Below are 20,174 nucleotides of genomic sequence, written 5' to 3' on the forward strand. Positions count from 1 at the left end.
CAGGTCTTCAGACAAACTCCAGACTCTGATGGGAGTCCAGGAGAGGTTTAATTTAGATTCCGGTCCAACAGTCTTGATAACTTTGCACCTCTTTTCCCTTTTTGAATCTCAGAAACCAAAACAAGAAGGTATGTAGGAACCAGGAGGATGTTCAAGATTTATAAAGCGTTCCAGAACCCTCCAGGAAGACTACAGGAACCTTCCATTAACATTTTTAGGAAGTTTTCAGTCTTCACACAAATTTCTAGAACCTTTGGGGCTCAGAAACTTTTCCATAAACACAGGCACCTTTAACAGATTTCAAGAGCCGCTTTAGTAAATCAGGAACTTTTCAAGAAACTCTTTCACCCACAAAAGAACGTTTCCAGGAAGTATTTTCGGATCCAACACGAGATGCAACCTTTTCAGGGGCCATTACTGGAGCGAGGAAGGTCTTTAAACACGGACAAACTTTAGCAGGAACTCAAGAAACATTTCAGGATCTTCAGAACGTTAGGAAGTCTGGAACTTTTCTAGGAAGTTCTATAAGTCCAGAAAATTTAGGCGGAACCTTTTAGGAGCCCAAGGACCTTGTTTGGACGTTAGGAACTTTTTAAGACTCTTCACGAGATCAACAAGTCTTTCCAAGGAACCTTTCACAGAACATTTTTAGGAATTCAGGAGCTATTACAGGGAAAAAGAAAAAAAAAAACTTTTAGGGGCTTTCTAGAACTTTTCCCGAATCTCTGAAACTTTTCTAGAAACTCAACAAAACCATTAGTACCACAGGGTTGCAGTAAATGCTCTCGTTCCTGGAGTGAGGTTGGTTCTTAAATTCAGTTCTGTGGCTATTTAGTTTTTTGTGACTGAAAACCATCTGCAGAGAAACAAACCGAGGATCTGTTCAGTCTGGTGGAGTAAATGTTGGTAAATGTTTGTCGCGGTGTCGTGGTGTTATCAGACCCCACACTGTGTGGAGACTTCAATGTCTATAAAAGTCAGTCCGTCCATCAGAAGGTGGGTCCATGACGGTGTCCATGACGGTGTCCGTGATGGTGTCCGTGATGGGGGAGGGGCCTCAGGACTTGTTGTCGTCGTAGAGGTCGAGGGACGCCTGGATGTCCGGCAACTCCATCTCACAGACGACGCTGCGTGGCGACATCGAGTTCCTGTTGAAGAAGTGACCGCCGCCTGACCGGACAAAGACATGATGACAGGTTAGTAACCATGGAAACACACACAGGTTAGTAACCATGGAAACATACACCGGGTCACGGTCAGGATCAGGGTACAATTGCTCTGTTGGTGTAAAGTTGCTGTGTTACTGTGAAGTTGCTCTATTGGTGTAAAGTTGTACATGAGTTGCAGTAAATTTTTGACGTCTCTGTTGAACTTTCTTGACCGTCTCGTCGGGACGTATTGCGTCATGTTCTTACTGGTCACAGCGATGGTGATGTCAGCAGGCGTTCTGGGCGTGGCCTCAGGGTGGGGGGGGCTGAGTGGCTCCAAGCTGATGGATGGCTGGTTGCTGTCAACCAGCGGCGTCCTCTGGCTGCCAGATGGCTGACTGACACCCAGACGCTCCACGTCTAAAACCACGCTGTCCACACAGGGAAGACTGGTCTGTGGATAGACAGGACGGTGACAGAAAGACAGACATTACGGGGACAGAGAGGACATAGGCCATCAATAACAGGAGTCATCTGGACACACCTGGTCTCAGGTGTTGATGATGTCAACACGTTCTTTGTACTATGTTGTTTTTACTTGTTTGTAAGGTTTGCACTATCTACTATGCTGCTGTAATCCTGTAAATTTCCCCACTTCGGTACTAATATAGGATCATCACATCTCATCACATCACATCACATCACATCTCATCACATCACATCACATCTCATCTCATCTCATCTCATCTCATCTCATCTCATCTCATCACATCACATCACGTCACATCTCGTCTCATCACGTCTCATCACGTCTCGTCTCGTCTCGTCTCGTCTCGTCTCGTCTCGTCTCGTCACGTCACGTCACGTCACGTCACGTCACGTCTCGTCTCGTCTCGTCACGTCACGTCTCGTCACGTCTCGTCACGTCTCGTCACGTCACGTCACGTCTCGTCACGTCACGTCACGTCACGTCTCGTCACGTCACGTCACGTCTCGTCACGTCACGTCACGTCTCGTCACGTCACGTCTCGTCACGTCACGTCACGTCACGTCACGTCACGTCACGTCACGTCACGTCACGTCACGTCACGTCACGTCACGTCTCGTCACGTCACGTCACGTCACGTCACGTCTCGTCACGTCTCGTCTCGTCTCGTCACGTCACGTCTCGTCACGTCTCGTCTCGTCTCGTCACGTCACGTCACGTCACGTCACGTCACGTCACATCACATCACATCTCATCACATCTCATCACATCACATCACATCTCATCTCATCTCATCACATCACATCACATCTCATCACATCTCATCTCATCACATCTCATCACATCACATCACATCACATCTCATCTCATCTCATCTCATCTCATCACATCTCATCACATCTCATCACATCTCATCACATCTCATCTCATCACATCACATCACATCACATCACATCTCATCTCATCTCATCTCATCTCATCACATCTCATCACATCACATCTCATCTCATCACATCACATCTCATCACATCACATCTCATCTCATCTCATCACATCACATCTCATCACATCACATCTCATCTCATCACATCACATCTCATCACATCTCATCTCATCACATCACATCTCATCACATCACATCACATCTCATCTCATCTCATCACATCACATCTCATCACATCTCATCTCATCACATCACATCTCATCACATCTCATCTCATCACATCACATCACATCACATCACATCACATCACATCTCATCTCATCTCATCTCATCTCATCACATCTCATCACATCACATCTCATCTCATCACATCACATCTCATCACATCACATCTCATCTCATCTCATCACATCACATCTCATCACATCACATCTCATCTCATCACATCACATCTCATCACATCTCATCTCATCACATCACATCACATCACATCATCACATCACATCTCATCTCATCACATCACATCTCATCATCATCTCATCTCATCACATCACATCACATCACATCACATCACATCACATCACATCACATCACATCACATCACATCTCATCTCATCTCAGCGATGACTCACCATGATGCCGAGAGCTTTCAGGATGTTGAGTTTGCACATTGGACACGTGCAGTGTTCATTCAGCCACGGGTCCACACACACCTTATGGAAGACATGTCTGCAGGACACACGTGTCCTACATGTTAGCAACACACCACCAGGATAGACAGACAGAGAGAGAGACAGACAGACAAAGACAGACAGAGAGACAGACCAGACAGAGACAGACACACAGTCAGAGAGACACAGACAGAGACAGACAGAGAGACAGACAGACAGACAGAGAGACAGACAGACAGACTTACTTGCAGGGCAGGATTCGGACCACATCGTTCTGCTGGTACGCTTCAATACACACCGCACAGTGATTAAAGTCTGGATCAGTCTCCTTCAACACACACACACACACACACACACACACACACACACACACACACACACACACACACACACACATTAATAAATGTAGTAAAACTCTTGTTGCTGCATAGTTTACAAATCATTATTAGAAGAATGAGCTCGGTGTGTTCAGGTGGTTTGAGGTGTCCTCAGGTGTGATCAGGTGTCTGTCGGGGGACAGGAGACACCGTCAGGTGGGTTTACCTTGTCTCCTTTCTTCACCGTCCTCGTCGTTAACTTCCCGATGGCTTTCTTCGCTGCATCGCCAAGACGACGCTGACAGACAGACGACACACGGCGTTAGATGGACAAAAGGTTTACAGGGGGACAAACGGGACAAACTGTCTTTGAGGACGAACTGAGATGCTGTGATCCACTGCACTATTTTCAGTGGACAGTGCAGTGACTTGTTTGACATAAGTGAATGTAAATTATACTTTAGTACATCAGGCTGAAATGTGTTATTTTCTGCTGATTTGTCACACACAGGTCAGAGGGCATCTAGAAACACAACCAGCAGGACTGCTGAGATTCATTGTGAATTTCTATGGTTGATCTTGCATGTTCATTATAAAGTGGACTGTACATACTGATTCACAGCACCAGGCATTGGTGACCTTAAATTGAATATATCGTTTCTAGAGCTGCAGGAGGAGCGGGAGGAGTTTCGCAGGTCAGAGATTTTTTAGCTGTGTCATTGAACACAGTATTAGCTCATTAGCCTGGATGTTTGAATGTCAGCATGTTAGCGTGTTAGTACTTTAGCGTGTTACCTGGCTGCGGTCGCGGGCGCTGGTGTAGCGGATCTTCTGGATGAAGTAAAAGATGAGCCAGGCGGACGAGATGATCATGAGAACGATGAAGGAGATTGAGACGAAGACCAGCGAGCCGCGGTTTATGTTTTTGGTTGGACCACGTGGACCCACCACCACCGAGACCAGGACCGTCAGGTTCCTCTCCAAGTGAGACACGATCTCTTTACCGTACACCTCGGTGATCATCACCGCTACGGTGTCACCGGTACCTGCAAGCAGAACCAAGACCAGGACCAGGACCAGGATTAGGACCAGGACTAGGATCAGGACCAGGACCAGAACCAGGATCAGGACCAGGACCAGGACCAGGATCAGAACCAGGACTAGGATCAGGACCAGGACCAGGACCAGAACCAGGATCAGGACCAGGACCAGGATCAGAACCAGGACCAGGACCAGAACCAGGACCAGGACCAGGATCAGGGCCAGGACCAGGATCAGGACCAAATATATTTTGAGTAGATATAAAACTACTACACTGTACTGCAGTATAAGTGCCACATAAATGTTTATTTTTCTACAGATCTGCTGTTTGTGTTTACACCCACACACACACCTCCACACATCCAAGCACAAACTGTGAGGTCACAGTGACTTCATCAATTAATGAGAAGTTCATCTATATTTAGACTTGCCATCATCAGGAAGTCAAACACACCTTCATCCTCTATCTCCTCCTCCCCCTCCCTCCTCCTACACCTGTAACCTCCCTGACGCTGTGCTCAGGTGTTTGTCAGGATGCAGGTGACCTTGTGTGTGTGGTTGACCTCTGACCTTCGTGTCCCATCTTGACGGTCTTGTCGGTGGAGTTGTTGTAGATGAGGACGGCGGTGGCGTTGTAGGCGGCCGCTTTCAGGATCTTCTCTTTGAAGGTGCAGTTGCCTCTCTGCAGCAGCGCCACCCAATGGACGCTCCGCGGGGGAACCAGGAACCGAGTGGTGGGGTCGCAGCCCTGACGGTCCACCACTGAGATGACACAGTGTTACCATGGTTACTGCCTGAGTGCTCACTGCTTCACATACACAAGTTAATAAACATACAAATAAAAACCTGCTTACATATTTTTACTCAATCGATAGCTTCAGAATTTCTCCAAAAAACTGGACATCAAAAACATTTTTATTTTAATAGTATTTATTTTAAGATGAGCAAACGCCTCATTTATGAACAAGTAACAAAAACCTGAAAACCTGCTTGAAAGGAACGATCGACGGACAGGTTGGAATTCAGCGTAACAGAGTCACTCTGGAACACCTGACTCCTCACTGGAGACTCCTCACTGGAGACTCCTCACTGGAGACTCCTCATTCGAGATGTGAGTCCTCTCTGTCTCCCTGTGATCTGAACCTTCTCAGCTCATCACCCGGCAGCCTCTGGTTGGGCTCCAGGATCAGACGGGGACTCTTCAGTCTTTGTGTTTCCAGATGTGACCAGATGTTACCATCTGTCTTTTTCTTGTTTCATCTTGCAGCAGCTGTAAATGTTGATGTCAAGACAAAGAAACGTTTTCCTCCATGTATCTTCAAACCGTAAAGGGAGGAGAGATTTTCTGAGTCTCCAGTTGAATCTGAAGCTGATGAAATCCAGATGTCCTCTTCATCCAAATGTTTGTCTTTTAAAAATGTTTTCTTTGGTGTCTTTGATTTTTAATTTGAGGCCTTCTGCTGCTGAACTCAGAGTTAATTTTTAAAGTTTAACATTTTAGGTTTATTATTAAAGTTGATCTTTTCATCAAATCTCAGTTTAAACTTTTGAGATTCTTGAAGCTTGAATCTAACGTTCTATTGATTCTATTGATGTCTTCACTGGATGTATTTTGGCTCTTTGTGTCACCTCGTTGGTTTGATATATGATAATAAACGTTAAATGGTAAATGGTCTGCACTTGTATAGCGCTTTATCACCTTACAGTCTCAAAGCGCTTGTACATTCACCCATTAACACACTAATGAGACTGAGCTGCCATCAGGAGCACATTCACACACCGATGGTGCCATCGGAAGAAACTTGGGGTTCAGTGTCTTGCCTAAGGATACTTAGGCATGTGGACAGGAGGAGGAGGAGCGGGCATTGAACCACCAAGCTTCTGATTAGTGGGCAACCCACTCTACGAGCTGAGCCACAGCCTCCCCAATTAGTTAACATGAAGACACATCGGGCTGCGAGCTGTGGTCAGTGTGTCTGAGATCTTTAATGCGACGCTGCAGACAGTTGCAGCTCCATCCAGCAGCTGCAGTGTCCTTGGACCATCTGACTGTAATCTGACACCTCGGAGCAGAGACGCTCCGACCTTCATCTGCCTGAAAACCTCCGCAGTGTCTCAACACAGTACACATCTGCTCCACCCGCTGCACCAGCTGACACTTCCAGCAGAACTACAACCTCCAACAGAACTACAACATCCAGCAGAACTCCAACCTCCAACAGAACTACAACATCAAGCAGAACTACAACATCCAGCAGAACTCCAACCTCCAACAGAACTACAACATCAAGCAGAACTACAACTTCCAACAGAACTACAACTTCCAACAGAACTACAACATCAAGCAGAACTACAACCTCCAACAGAACTACAACATCAAGCAGAACTACAACATCCAACAGAACTACAACTTCAAGCAGAACTACAACTTCCAACAGAACTACAACATCCAACAGAACTACAACATCAAACAGAACTACAACTTCCAACAGAACTACAACTTCCAACAGAACTACAACATCAAGCAGAACTACAACCTCCAACAGAACTACAACATCAAGCAGAACTACAACATCCAACAGAACTACAACTTCAAGCAGAACTACAACTTCCAACAGAACTACAACATCCAACAGAACTACAACATCAAACAGAACTACAACCTCCAACAGAACTACAACATCCAGCAGAACTACAATCTCCAACAGAACTACAACATCCAACAGAACTACAACATCCAGCAGAACTACAACATCAAGCAGAACTACAACATCCAACAGAACTACAACATCTAGCAGAACTACAATCTCCAACAGAACTACAACATCCAACAGAACTACAACATCCAACAGAACTACAACATCCAGCAGAACTACAACATCCAACAGAACTACAACATCAAGCAGAACTACAACATCAAGCAGAACTACAACATCCAACAGAACTACAACATCAAGCAGGACCTCCTGCTCCTCCTCCTCCTCCTCCTCTGCTCCCTTCACTGGTTACCAGTAGCTGCCCGCATCCGTTTCAAAACATTGGTACTTGCATACCATGCTGTGAACAGATCGGGTCCAGTCTACATCCAGGACATGGTCCAACCCTATATCCCAGCCCGCTCCCTCCACTCCTCCTCCTTCTCCTCCTTCTTCTCCTCTACATCCAGGACATGGTCCAACCCTACATCCCAGCCCCTCCCTCCACTCTGCTTCTACCAATCAGCTTGTTGCTCCTCACTGAGCTAAATACTCTACAAAATCACGACTGTTTGCTGTCCTGGCTCCTAAATGGTAGAATGAGCTCCCCACCGACATCAGGACAGCAGAAACTCTGAACATCTTCCACCACAAACTCAAAACACACCTCTTCAGACTTTACCTTGAATAGTAGAACTTTAGTATCTTAAAATGGAACTTACTGATAGAACTTTGTAGTTTGGCTTTCTGGAAGAAATTATATTTTCTTGATTCTTGTTGTTCTGGTTTTGAACCCTCATGGTTGAAATGAACTTATTGTAAGTCGCTTTGGATAAAAGCGTCAGATAAGTGAAATGTAATGTAATGTAACAGAACTACAACATCCAGCAGAACTACAACATCCAACAGAACTACAACATCAAGCAGAACTACAACATCCAACAGAACTACAACATCCAGCAGAACTACAACCTCCAACAGAGCTACAACATCAAGCAGAACTACAACCTCCAACAGAACTACAACTTCCAACAGAACTACAACATCAAGCAGAACCACAACCTCCAACAGAACTACAACTTCCAACAGAACTACAACATCAAGCAGAACTACAACATCCAACAGAACTACAACTTCCAAAAGAACTGCAACATCAAGCAGAACTACAACCTCCAACAGAACAACAACATCAAGCAGAACTACAACATCCAACAGAACTACAACATCCAACAGAACTACAACCTCCAACAGAACTACAACTTTCAACAGAACTACAACATCAAGCAGAACTACAACCTCCAACAGAACTACAACCTCCAACAGAACTACAACATCCAACAGAACTACAACATCAAGCAGAACTACAACATCCAACAGAACTACAACATCAAGCAGAACTACAACATCCAGCAGAACTACAACATCCAACAGAACTACAACCTCCAACAGAACTACAACATCAAGCAGAACTACAACATCCAACAGAACTACAACATCCGGCAGAACTACAACATCCAACAGAACTACAACATCAAGCAGAACTACAACATCCAACAGAACTACAACATCCAACAGAACTACATCCAGCAGAACTACAACATCCAACAGAACTACAACATCAAGCAGAACCACAACCTCCAACAGAACTACAACTTCCAACAGAACTACAACATCAAGCAGAACTACAACATCCAACAGAACTACAACTTCCAAAAGAACTGCAACCAACAGAACTCCAACAGAACAACAACATCAAGCAGAACTACAACATCCAACAGAACTACAACCTCCAGCAGAACTACAACATCCAACAGAACTACAACATCAAGCAGAACTACAACATCAAGCAGAACTACAACATCAAGCAGAACTACAACATCCAACAGAACTACAACCTCCAACAGAACTACAACATCAAGCAGAACTACAACATCCAACAGAACTACAACCTCCAACAGAACTACAACATCAAGCAGAACTACAACCTCCAACAGAACTACAACATCAAGCAGAACTACAACATCCAACAGAACTACAACATCCAACAGAACTACAACATCCAGCAGAACTACAACATCCAACAGAACTATAACATCCAACAGAACTACAACCTCCAACAGAACTACAACATCCAGCAGAACTACAACATCCAACAGAACTACAACATCCAACAGAACTACAACCTCCAACAGAACTACAACATCAAGCTAAACTACAACATCCAGCAGAACTACAACATTTAGCACAACTGGTGTGTTATGATGTGTGTTGTGTCCTCAGGTGTGTATGTGTGTAGTACCTCCGTGATGCGGGGAAGGTGCGATGACGACACCCCTGGTGTCCACTTTAGGTGAGTTCTGTCCGTACGTCCCGTCGTCGCTGCTCATCATGTGGACGGCTGTCCCTCGTCCGTCCAGCACTGTGGCGTTCACTGTGGCGCCCACGTACTCCTCCGACACCATGTTCCTGTCAGAGCGGGCCGCTGATGCAGAGCGGGCCTGGACCAAGACCTGGACCAGGATCAGGACCAGGACCGACAGGACCGGGAGACGGATCCACCTCAGGGACGTCATGCTGTCGTCTCGGTCCTCGTCACATCCAAACTGTCAGGAAGTAAAAAATAAAGTCAGTCAGACCAGACAGGAAGTCCTTCTGGAGAGACACATGATGTGGGACATGTAGGACACATGTAGGAGCCATGTAGGACACATGTAGGAGCCATGTAGGACATAAGGGACACGTAGGACATGAGGAACGCATGTAGGATACATGTAGGACATGAGGGACACATAGGACATGTAGGATACATGTAGAATACATGTAGGATACATGTAGGACATATGTAGGATACATGTAGGATACATGTAGGACATATGTAGGATACATGTAGGACATATGTAGGATACTTGTAGGATATATGTAGAACATATGTAGGATACATGTAGGACATATGTAGGATACATGTAGGACACATGTAGGACATATGTAGGATACATGTAGGACATATGTAGGACATATGTAGGATACATGTAGGATACATGTAGGACACATGTAGGACATATGTAGGATACATGCAGGACATATGTAGGATACATGTAGGACATATGTAGGATACATGTAGGACACATGTAGGACACATGTGGGATACATGTAGGACATGAGGGACACGTAGGATACATGTAGGACATATGAAGGACACGTGTGGAGGACAGGCAGGTCTCAGTGTCTTTTTCATCTGTCTGTCTCAGAGGACATGACGATGTGTCAGAGGACCAAATCGATCAGTAATCAATCATCAATATGTTTCAATTTAATTCACTCCAATTACTGTTGCTAGATGTTATTAAAAACAAACGGTTTATTGATCATCGTCAGCTGGCTGCCTTCAGGCAGGAAGTATTGATATCTGATCAGGAAGTATTGATCCCCGATCAGGAAGTATTGATCCCTGATTAGGAAGTATTGATCCCTGATCAGGAAGTATTGATCCCCGATCAGGAAGTATTGATCCCTGATTAGGTTTACAGGCTCGTAGAGTTCCAGTGACTCCTGAACCGGAGGGACGGGACAGACTTGTCCGTCCTCAGTAAAAAACTGTTTACGTCGGTTTATGTCCTCGAAAGGACGTCTTTATGTCCTTGTCCCGTTCTGTCCTAAAGGTTGTCATGGGAACCTGTAGTGGGACGTTTGTCTCCCCCTGCTGTCAGTGAGAGGAACTAAACCCTCGACTGGAACTCCAGCGCTGAACCGATGTTACGTTTGGATAACATTGGGATGGTCATGCCGATTAGCATCGAGCTAACAGGAAGTCTCTGGTGAGCATGCTCAGTATGCATTCATCCGGCCAGAGCAGGAATGTCTTTATACCCACTAAAGGTCTTACATCTGTCTTCCATGTCCTCATCCTTAATGTCTCTGCAAGTCCACTAGACATTTTCTTTATGTCCACTAAATGTCTTCTGAATGGTTTTGTTTTCCAGTCACCTCAAATGTCTCATTTAGTCCTCAAACGTCTTCTTCACGTCTCTTTATGTCCTGGAAGTCTCGCAATCACATTTTAATGTCAGTTTTTGTCCTCAAGTGTCTCTTGTCCTCCAAACAATGTCTTCAGTCATTTAAAAAAAATGTTTTAAAACCAGTATACGTCATTGTCCCCGTCTCCTTCTACTCTGTCAGATCAGATTCTGTCTTTTAATGTCCCCTACGTCCAAAAGGTCTCGGTCTGTCTTCCTGGAGTTATCTATACGTTTTTATGGTCTGAATATGTCTTAAAATCTCGTCGTTAGTTTCTGTCCTCTGAAACGTGTCTTTATGTCTCTGTCCTCCTCACGTCTTCTGTAGTATAACAGGAAACGCCCACGTCTGTCCCTGACTCCTCTTTCTGTCTCTGTCTCTGCACCACAAGCTTTATGTCCTCAATATTTGATTTCCAGTCTCAGTCTACGTCCTGAAACAAAATGCAAACCTCAAAACGTCACGCTTTGTCTTCTGTATGTCCTCCAGATGTTTAATATGTCTTCCAGATGTTATTATTGTCTCTGTATGTCCTCCAGATGTTGTTATTGCCGCTGTATGTCCTCCAGATTTTATTATTGTCTCTGTATGTCCTCCAGATGTTGTTATTGCCGCTGTATGTCCTCCAGATGTTATTATTGTCGCTGTATGTCCTCCAGATGTTTGATATGTCCTCCAGATGTTATTATCGTCTCTGTATGTCCTCCAGATATTTTAGGTCGGGTCCCATCTAGTGTCCTGTCCTCCTGTCCTCCCTGGGTTCAGCCTGTCAGGTGGAGGACAGACGGGGGGAGGACACGGGGACAGCGATGTCAGTGTGTCCGAACATGGAGCATCATTACCAGGCCTTCAGTCCTGAAAACCCCGCGCTGGTTGAAGCCTTCTTTACATTCAGAAGTCCGTTAAATAAAAGCTCATTTTAAGCTGCAGCACCGTGACTCAGTGTTTAATCGCCGTCTGAAAGCGGCTTCAACGGCTGCTTCATCCCGCTTTGTTTCCCTGTCTGCGGCGGACAGACAGGCGGGCTCCCTGTCCACCGTTCCCCGCCTGTCTCACTTCACCCCCCGCCTCGTCTCTCGCTGCTGTCCCGGTGAATATCCGGTCGGCCCGGTGGGTTCTCGGTGGCCGGATCCAGTTGTTGATCGGTGTTTTATTCCGCTTTCACTCCGGTGAGAGCTGCACAGTGCGGAGGCTCGAGTCCAATCTCTCCGTCTCTGTGTCGGACAAACTGCGCAAGCGCAGTGCCGCGGCACGAGGAGGCGTCAGACAGGGCGCGTGTGTCATACCTTCATGTTTAGGTAGCCGAGATTTGAATCCGCTGTCGCGATACCTGCCGAGAGGCCGGCCTGTCTGTCTGTCCGTTTCTTTCATCAAATGTAAAATAATCATATTTTTAACAAAACACTAAAAGTCACAATTTCAACATGTTTTCTATCTTTTATTTGAAATAAAACATAAAGTTGATGTGATTTATAAATCATCTCATGGTTTTATTGACATGTTACAACATCTCTACTGCTTTCTGTATTGATCAGTGATAAATCACCTTCACTGATCAATCAAAGATCAAGAAATGGAAACAGGAAGGACGACTATCACACAATCAATAGAATTTATTTCAAATTTTGTAAGAGAACAATAGAAAACAGAAATCTGAGCTGAAAACAAGTGAACTCAGGTATAAATTAATATCCATCCATCCATCCATCCATCCATAACTGTCTCTGATGAAACGCAGCACAAACTGAAGCTTCATGTTTTATAAAAAAAAAAGTCCAAAATGTCTCAGCAGCAAAAAATTTCTCTAATAATGTCATTGATGATGTCACAGAGCTTCCAGTGGTAATGTCAGACGTAGAGGGGGTGGTACTGGCGGTGGGTGAGTCTCTTCCTGCAGGTAGGACAGGTGTGCGATGATGTCAGAGCGTCTCTCAGACACTGACTACAGAACACGTGACCACATTTTGTGGAGACAACCAATCGACCGCTCTCAATGATCTGTGGAGGAAAACCACAGCCAATCAGAGCACATATAAGAAAATAATCAGTTAGGGTCGGCCTGAAGCCCCGCCCTCAGAAGTTATTTGGTGAATCACAGTTAAAGTTTTTTCAAAGTAAAAGTCACTTATATGGATTTAAATGTTAATATTCATAACTCCAGGTCATGTGTGTTGCTGGTGTCATGTGACACGGAGATGAATGTGTGTCTCACCTCAGAGTACGAGTCCAGACAGACGGGACAGCTGATTGTCCCCGGAACCGACCTGCAACACAGAGACTCCACTGAAGGTTCTACTGACTCTACTGAAGGTTATACTGAAGGTTCCATTGACTCTACTGAAGGTTCCACTGACTCTACAGTAAAGGTTCTATTGACTCTACAGTAAAGGTTCTACTGACCCTACTAAAGGTTCCACTGAAGGTTCTACTGACTCTTTTGAAGGTTCTACTGAAGGTTCTATTGACTTTACTGAAGGTTCTACTGACTCTACTGAAGGCTCCACTGAAGGTTCTAGTGACTCTTTTGAAGGTTCTATCGAATGTTCTATTGACTCTACTAAGGGTTATACCGACTCTACTGAATGTTCTATTGACTGTACTAAAGGTTATACTAAAGGTTTTATTGACTCTACTGAAGGTTTCACTGAAGGTTCTACTGACTCTTTTGAAGGTTCTACTGAAAGTTCTATTGACTCTACTGAAGGTTTTACTGAAGGTTATATTGACTCCACTGAAGGTTCTACTGACTCTACAGAAGGTTCTACTGAAGCTTCATGTTTTTATAAAAAAAAAAAAAAAACCTCTACGGAAGGTTCTATTGACTCTACTGAAGGTTCCACTGAAATTTCTTCTGAAGGTTCTACTGAAGGCTCTATTGACTCTACTGGAGGTTCTACTAACTCTACGGAAAGTTCTACTGAAGTTTCTACTGAAGGTTCTACTGACGGTTCTACTGACTATACTGAAGGTTCTACTGACTCTACGGAAGGTTCTACTGACGGTTCTACTGACTCTACTGAAGGTTCTACTGACTCTACGGAAGGGTCTGATAACATAAGAAATTTTTCAGTAACAGCAGAACCGCATGTTATTGATCATGAATAGAAGAGAAGAACCTTCAGCTCTCAGCAGTCTAATAGAAGTGTTCCCATCGGAGAAGAACAGGAACGTGGGATCTGTTTAGAACAGTTCTCTGACTGCAGTCGTGACTTCCTCAGAACTGTTAGAACCAACAACATGGATCAATGTTCTACCTTTAATCATCATTTCACATCGGTTCCCTCAGTACGTTCTCCATTCGTCAGGCTGCTCTAATTCAGCCTCCTTGTCCTCCTCTCTGTCCCTGTCTCCGTCTCCATAAAGACCTGTGGTAGGGATGTATCCTCCGTCTCCTACCTGGAACTGTGTCCAGAAGACATGGTGGCGGCGTTGAAAGCCGGCGTGGTGTCGTCGTCTTCGTCGCTGCTGACGACGTAACTCTCTCCTGCAGGAAGTCTCCTGTTCTGAGGACCTGATGGAGACAAGCACATGTTGGATTTCCCCTTTAATGAAAATTCGTGTGGACAAACGGAGATGATTCATCAAAGTTTTACCTTCATCCAGCAGCTGACGGCCGGCAGCAGAAAGAAGAGAAGAAAAATCAGATCTGGCCCGTTTTAACATCAACAACCAGAAACACGTTTGTTTGTTATTACCAGCACTGAGTCGTTGTTGGTCGTCAGGTCGACCACGGCACCTTCTGACCCGTCGGCGGTCAGATCCACCACCTCCTCCACCTCCTCCACACCTGAACACATCACATCTAATAAATAAAATCAATTAATAAATAAAACTTTATTCACATTTGTTGTAAACAAACACTCAAAATACATTTAAATAAATTTAAAAAATCCATCAATCTACAATAAATAACCCAGAACGACAAAGCAGCTGTTAGCAGATGTTCTCCACCTCTGGTTCTGTTAACAGATGTTCTCTACCTCTGGTTCTGGTTCTGTTAGATGTTTGTGATCTTTAATAAATATAAAATGTTCTGAGTTGTTCTGGGTTCTTCATGTGGATTAACGGTTTCATAGAGTTAATGTTCCCGGGTCAGTTCTCAGAACCAGATCCCAGATGTGACCCAGTTCTCTGACGTGTCTCAGCCCAACATTACTGTTTGATTATTGGTAAACATTGAGGACAGTAATCCTTATTGTTGATCGATGCTGACCGTCCTCTGTGTTGTCCATCACATCGATGGTCTCTGTGGGGGAGGCGGAGTCATCAGACGTCCTTCTAGCATTAGCCGTCCTACTAGCTTCTCTGTCAGACGTCTTCCTAGTGTTAGGCGCTCTGCTGGTCTTGGTGCTGGGTCCAGAAACCAGAGGACTTCCTGTGGTCCTCCTTTTCCTCTGAGCCTGAACACACATATGATATTACAGCTGTGGGCAGAGCTTCATGCACCTGAACAGGTAACATCAGGCTGCAAACGGAGATCATCTAAAATATTCTGAGATCATCTAAAATAATCGGCGATGAACTGAGATAAACTAAAATGTGAGATAATCTGAGATAAACAGAAATAATCAGAGATAATCTGATACAGTCCCACCAGGATTTCAGAGTTTTTGTTTTAACTGCAGCTTCTCTGAATAAACTCTTTCACACATTATATTGATCAAACTGATGCAGGGGAGTGAGATGATTGGATCCTCATTCTCATGATAAGACTACATTTCCCCCTAACTTCCTGTTTTGATTTCTTCTGGAGATATTTGACTGAATTTATATTAGTGAGAAATTACAGGTATTATAAAACCTGCATATAGTTCAGAGATAAATATTGATGAATCAGCAGGATCGCAACATTTCCTGGGGGGACTGATAACCTGATAATCTGATCATCTGATAACTGATCATTGATAATCTGATAACTGATCATTGATAATCTGATAACCTGATAATCTGATAACTGATCATTGATAATCTGATATTATTATGAAAACAAACTGAAGCTTTTGCTGCAGATCAAAACATGCAAGGTCAAAAGAAGAAAACTTACAGAGCTACTCATGTCACTGAGGACACGGAGGATGTTGAGGACACGGAGGACGTTGAGGACACTGAGGACAAGAAACAGAGACACATCAGGTTAAATCAGCTGATCCTGTGTTCACGGGCGTCAGGAGAACCGAAACTTTGGTACCGAGACATCCTGAGACGTGTGTCCTTGTGTTAGTGTCTGTGTGAAAACCACAGGTGAACAACACTGAACAACAGTGTACAGATGAACAACAGTGTACAGGTGAACAACAGTGTACAGGTGAACAACAGTGTACAGGTGAACAACAGTGTACAGGTGAACAACAGTGTACAGATAAACAACAGTGTACAGGTGAACAACAGGTGAACAACAGTGTACAGATAAACAACAGTGTACAGGTGAACAACAGTGTACAGGTAAACAACAGGTGAACAACAGGTGAACAACAGTGTACAGGTGACTACCGCCTGACTGACAGCCTCTAACTCTGACGTCAGTTGGCTTCTACAACAGTTAGCTCTGAGTTAGCAGCTAGTTAGCTCACAGCAGCTAAAGTCTGTCTCCTGTCTGAGGTGTGACGGTCACAGCAGGTTTCAAACAGGTGTGTTTTGGTTCGAAAAGACGGGTACAGGTGAGGAATCAGGTTTCAGAGTTTAGAAGAGGAAGTGAGTCACAGAACAACGCTAACAGTTAGCTTCTCAGCTAACAGTTAGCTTCCTTCACTCACCGTCAGTCTTCTCCCGCTCGGTAGCTGGTAGCCGTTAGCAGGTGTGTGGTTCAGCGGCAGCTTTCCCGTTCAGACGGTGCAGCGTTTTAACCGGATAATAAACAGCTCACTGACTTGTTCCCGCCAGACTGCAGATGCTAACGTTAGCGTCTCCTACCAGCTTCAGGAGGACTTCTTCTTCGTCCGCCTCGTCGTCTTCTTTGGTTTTTATCTGCGATTGGTAGCTGATCTATAAATTGCAGTAGCGCCACCTCTTGCTCCGGAGTGTGAAGTGATGGTCAGCTCTGCGTATCCTCCTGCTGCACCGGTTCAGTCAAGTTTGGACGTTCAACCTCGGTTCCTTCTTCAGATATGTCTGTGGTGATGATGAGGAGTCTCTTCTTCCTCACAGTGCTAACTGGTAGCATTGATCAAAGCAACTGATCCAAACCCTCAGAGTCTTGATCCAACCAGACACATCACAGTTCTCCTGTTTCATCTCCTCCTCGACTTCCTGTCAAATCCAGAAGAGAATTTAAATCCTGCTGCTGATTTACAAAATTCTTCATGACCTTCTAGAACCACATCATCCTTTAGAACCGCATCATCCTCTAGAACCGCATCATCCTCTAGAACCGCATCATCCTCTAGAACCGCATCATCCTTTAGAACCGCATCATCCTCTAGAACCGCATCATCCTTTAGAACCGCATCATCCTCTAGAACCGTATCATCCTCTAGAACCGCTCATCCTTTAGAACCGCATCATCCTTTAGAACCGCATCATCCTCTAGAACCGCATCATCCTTTAGAACCGCATCATCCTTTAGAACCGTATCATCCTCTAGAACCGCATCATCCTCTAGAACCGCATCATCCTCTAGAACCGCATCATCCTCTAGAACCGCATCATCCTCTAGAACCGCATCATCCTCTAGAACCACATCATCCTCTAGAACCTCATCCTCTAGAACCGCATCATCCTCTAGAACCGCATCATCCTTTAGAACCGCATCATCCTTTAGAACCGCATCATCCTCTAGAACCGCATCATCCTTTAGAACCGCATCATCCTCTAGAACCGTATCATCCTCTAGAACCGCATCATCCTTTAGAACCGCATCATCCTCTAGAACCGCATCATCCTCTAGAACCACATCATCCTCTAGAACCGCATCATCCTCTAGAACCACATCATCCTCTAGAACCTCATCCTCTAGAACCGCATCATCCTCTAGAACCGCATCATCCTTTAGAACCGCATCATCCTTTAGAACCGCATCATCCTCTAGAACAACATCATCCTCTAGAACCACATCATCCTCTAGAACCTCATCCTCTAGAACCGCATCATCCTCTAGAACCGCATCATCCTTTAGAACCGCATCATCCTCTAGAACCGCATCATCCTCTAGAACCTCATCCTCTAGAACCGCATCATCCTTTAGAACCATCATCCTCTAGAACCGCATCATCCTCTAGAACCGCATCATCCTTTAGAACCGCATCATCCTCTAGAACCGCATCATCCTCTAGAACCGCATCATCCTCTAGAACCGCATCATCCTCTAGAACCACATCATCCTCTAGAACCGCATCATCCTTTAGAACCGCATCATCGTTTAGAACCACATCATCCTCTAGAACCGCATCATCCTCTAGAACCGCATCATCCTTTAGAACCGCATCATCCTCTAGAACCGCATCATCCTTTAGAACCACATCATCCTCTTGAACCACCTCTTCCTCCTCTTTGTAGAACATATGACTCATTGTTGGTTCTGGTTCTTGTCATCTTTAAACAGAGTTTAACTGGACCAGTCTCAGGCTCTGAGAACAGAACCAGAGGATGTCCAGCTCCTCCATGGTCCAATGTCCGACCACCAGCAGCTGGATGTTCAGCAGGACAGATGGAAGACAGTTGGACAGATGAAGGACAGTGATAAAAGCAGTTTATTGATCAGCTGTTGAAGCTGTTTGTAACTTCATTAAAGGAGACTGATGAGAACCATGTAGAGAGACAGATGGGACATCTGTGTATGAGACAGACAGAAGACGTCTCTCGGAACCGGCTACTGGTTTTAATGATGATGGGAAAAAAAATGTATGATGAAATGTAAATTAAGTTTGGTTTAGTTGTAACAGCTCAGTAAACATTCAGTCAACGCTTCCTAATGACCAACAGTTTCCTGCAGCTGCAACAAACTCCATTCATTTTTCTGTTGTTTCTATAAATTATGACTCAGATGAAACCAGAATCTTTACTTTAATTCCATTATTTGTGTTTTATGTTTCTTTTTTAGCAATCTTGAAGATGATGAGGTAACGTTTAAGTGGAAGAAAATAGTCATGAACTGGGGAATAGGGCTCTTGCGGTGATCCAATCAGAGGCCATGGTCTTACACGGAGTCTATAAATAGTACAGAACAGGTTGTTTGCTGCCCTCTTGTGGCCACAGCTGAGAACTACAGGAATTGTGAGACTGGACAAAAACTACAGGCGAACTACATTTCCGTATTGGTCTGCTACACTTCCGTGTAGCTTAGCCTCACTTCCTGTTAGCTCCCGCTAAACCAAACGTATACATATTTGAACAAACATGCCTAAAAACTATTTTTTTTCTGCTTTAATGGCAGCGAACGCAACGTGTATGTGTTAAATGATAGCATTAAATATACACTGCATATTTAAAAAAAAAACTTTGTACAAAGTATTCCTTTTTATATTATAAATTCGGTCTTTCTGTAGCGGAAGTTAGCTTTAGCTAACAATTGCTGGTGGTGTAAAACAAAGCTGTAATGACACTTGCTACGTCCACCATTTACTCGAGTTACTTTCTGAAATCATATTAGTAAAGATTAAACGAGAAAAATAGTGATTAAATGACCAAGCAGAAGCAACCTTTAACCCAACTCTAAATATAACCCAACCCTAACCCTTAACCTAACCTTAACCCTAAACCTTAACCCTAAACCTTAACTTAACCCTAAACCTTAACCTAACTTAACCCTAAACCTTAGCCTAGCTCTAACCCTAACTTAACCCTAACCCTTAACCTAACTTAACCCTAAACCTTAGCCTAGCTCTAACCCTAACTCTAACCTTACCCTAAACCTTAACCTAAC

The 20,174-nt window shown here is 44.5% G+C and overlaps 2 protein-coding genes and 1 long non-coding RNA gene across 5 annotated transcripts; 1 reads left to right on the forward strand and 2 right to left on the reverse strand.

Moving 5' to 3' along the window:
• Positions 1-9,902, reverse strand: rnf130 (ring finger protein 130). The gene is made up of 8 exons (XM_069687552.1): positions 9,603-9,902; positions 5,178-5,369; positions 4,362-4,612; positions 3,793-3,864; positions 3,495-3,577; positions 3,211-3,307; positions 1,416-1,602; positions 1-1,170 (listed from the first exon to the last, which is right to left on the reverse strand). The coding sequence occupies exons 1-8, from the start codon at positions 9,874-9,876 to the stop codon at positions 1,058-1,060; spliced, it is 1,269 nt and encodes a 422-aa protein (XP_069543653.1). The 5' UTR covers positions 9,877-9,902; the 3' UTR covers positions 1-1,057.
• A 3,013-nt stretch (positions 9,903-12,915) lies between these two features.
• Positions 12,916-17,314, reverse strand: rnf4 (ring finger protein 4). 3 transcript variants are annotated; one of them, XM_069687556.1, is made up of 8 exons: positions 17,071-17,305; positions 16,362-16,422; positions 15,531-15,717; positions 15,013-15,104; positions 14,911-14,923; positions 14,714-14,828; positions 13,530-13,581; positions 12,916-13,315 (listed from the first exon to the last, which is right to left on the reverse strand). In XM_069687556.1, the coding sequence occupies exons 2-8, from the start codon at positions 16,371-16,373 to the stop codon at positions 13,166-13,168; spliced, it is 621 nt and encodes a 206-aa protein (XP_069543657.1). In that variant the 5' UTR covers positions 16,374-16,422; positions 17,071-17,305; the 3' UTR covers positions 12,916-13,165. The 3 variants fall into 3 exon arrangements, with proteins under 3 accessions (XP_069543657.1, XP_069543656.1, XP_069543658.1); XM_069687555.1 differs by having other exon boundaries at positions 15,013-15,119; positions 17,071-17,300; XM_069687557.1 differs by lacking the exon at positions 14,911-14,923 and having other exon boundaries at positions 13,158-13,315; positions 15,013-15,119; positions 17,071-17,314.
• On the forward strand, positions 13,584-13,821 carry LOC138614247 (uncharacterized). Its single transcript, XR_011310242.1, has 3 exons — positions 13,584-13,639; positions 13,684-13,706; positions 13,740-13,821. It is a non-coding gene; the product is annotated as an uncharacterized lncRNA (long non-coding RNA).
• Positions 17,315-20,174: the final 2,860 nt, after the last annotated feature.

This window comes from Brachyistius frenatus, unplaced genomic scaffold, assembly GCF_029030835.1.
Source record: "Brachyistius frenatus isolate BFR_SWC_R1_liver_20210118 unplaced genomic scaffold, ASM2903083v1 Contig_472, whole genome shotgun sequence".
Taxonomy (NCBI): domain Eukaryota; kingdom Metazoa; phylum Chordata; class Actinopteri; family Embiotocidae; genus Brachyistius; species Brachyistius frenatus.

Coding starts and splice junctions, on each gene's coding strand:
- rnf130 (XM_069687552.1), bottom strand. CDS start 9,876: ATGACGTCCCTGAGGTGGATCCGTCTCCCGGTCCTGTCGGTCCTGGTC. Junction 5,370..9,602: donor ACCTTCCCCGCATCACGGAG/GTACTACACACA, acceptor GTGTCATCTCAG/TGGTGGACCGTCAGGGCTGC. Junction 1,171..1,415: donor CATCACCATCGCTGTGACCA/GTAAGAACATGA, acceptor TTGTCCGGTCAG/GCGGCGGTCACTTCTTCAAC.
- rnf4 (XM_069687555.1), bottom strand. Junction 15,120..15,530: donor GATGGACAACACAGAGGACG/GTCAGCATCGAT, acceptor TTTATTTATTAG/ATGTGATGTGTTCAGGTGTG. Junction 13,316..13,529: donor GTCTGGACTCGTACTCTGAG/GTGAGACACACA, acceptor TTTCCTCCACAG/ATCATTGAGAGCGGTCGATT.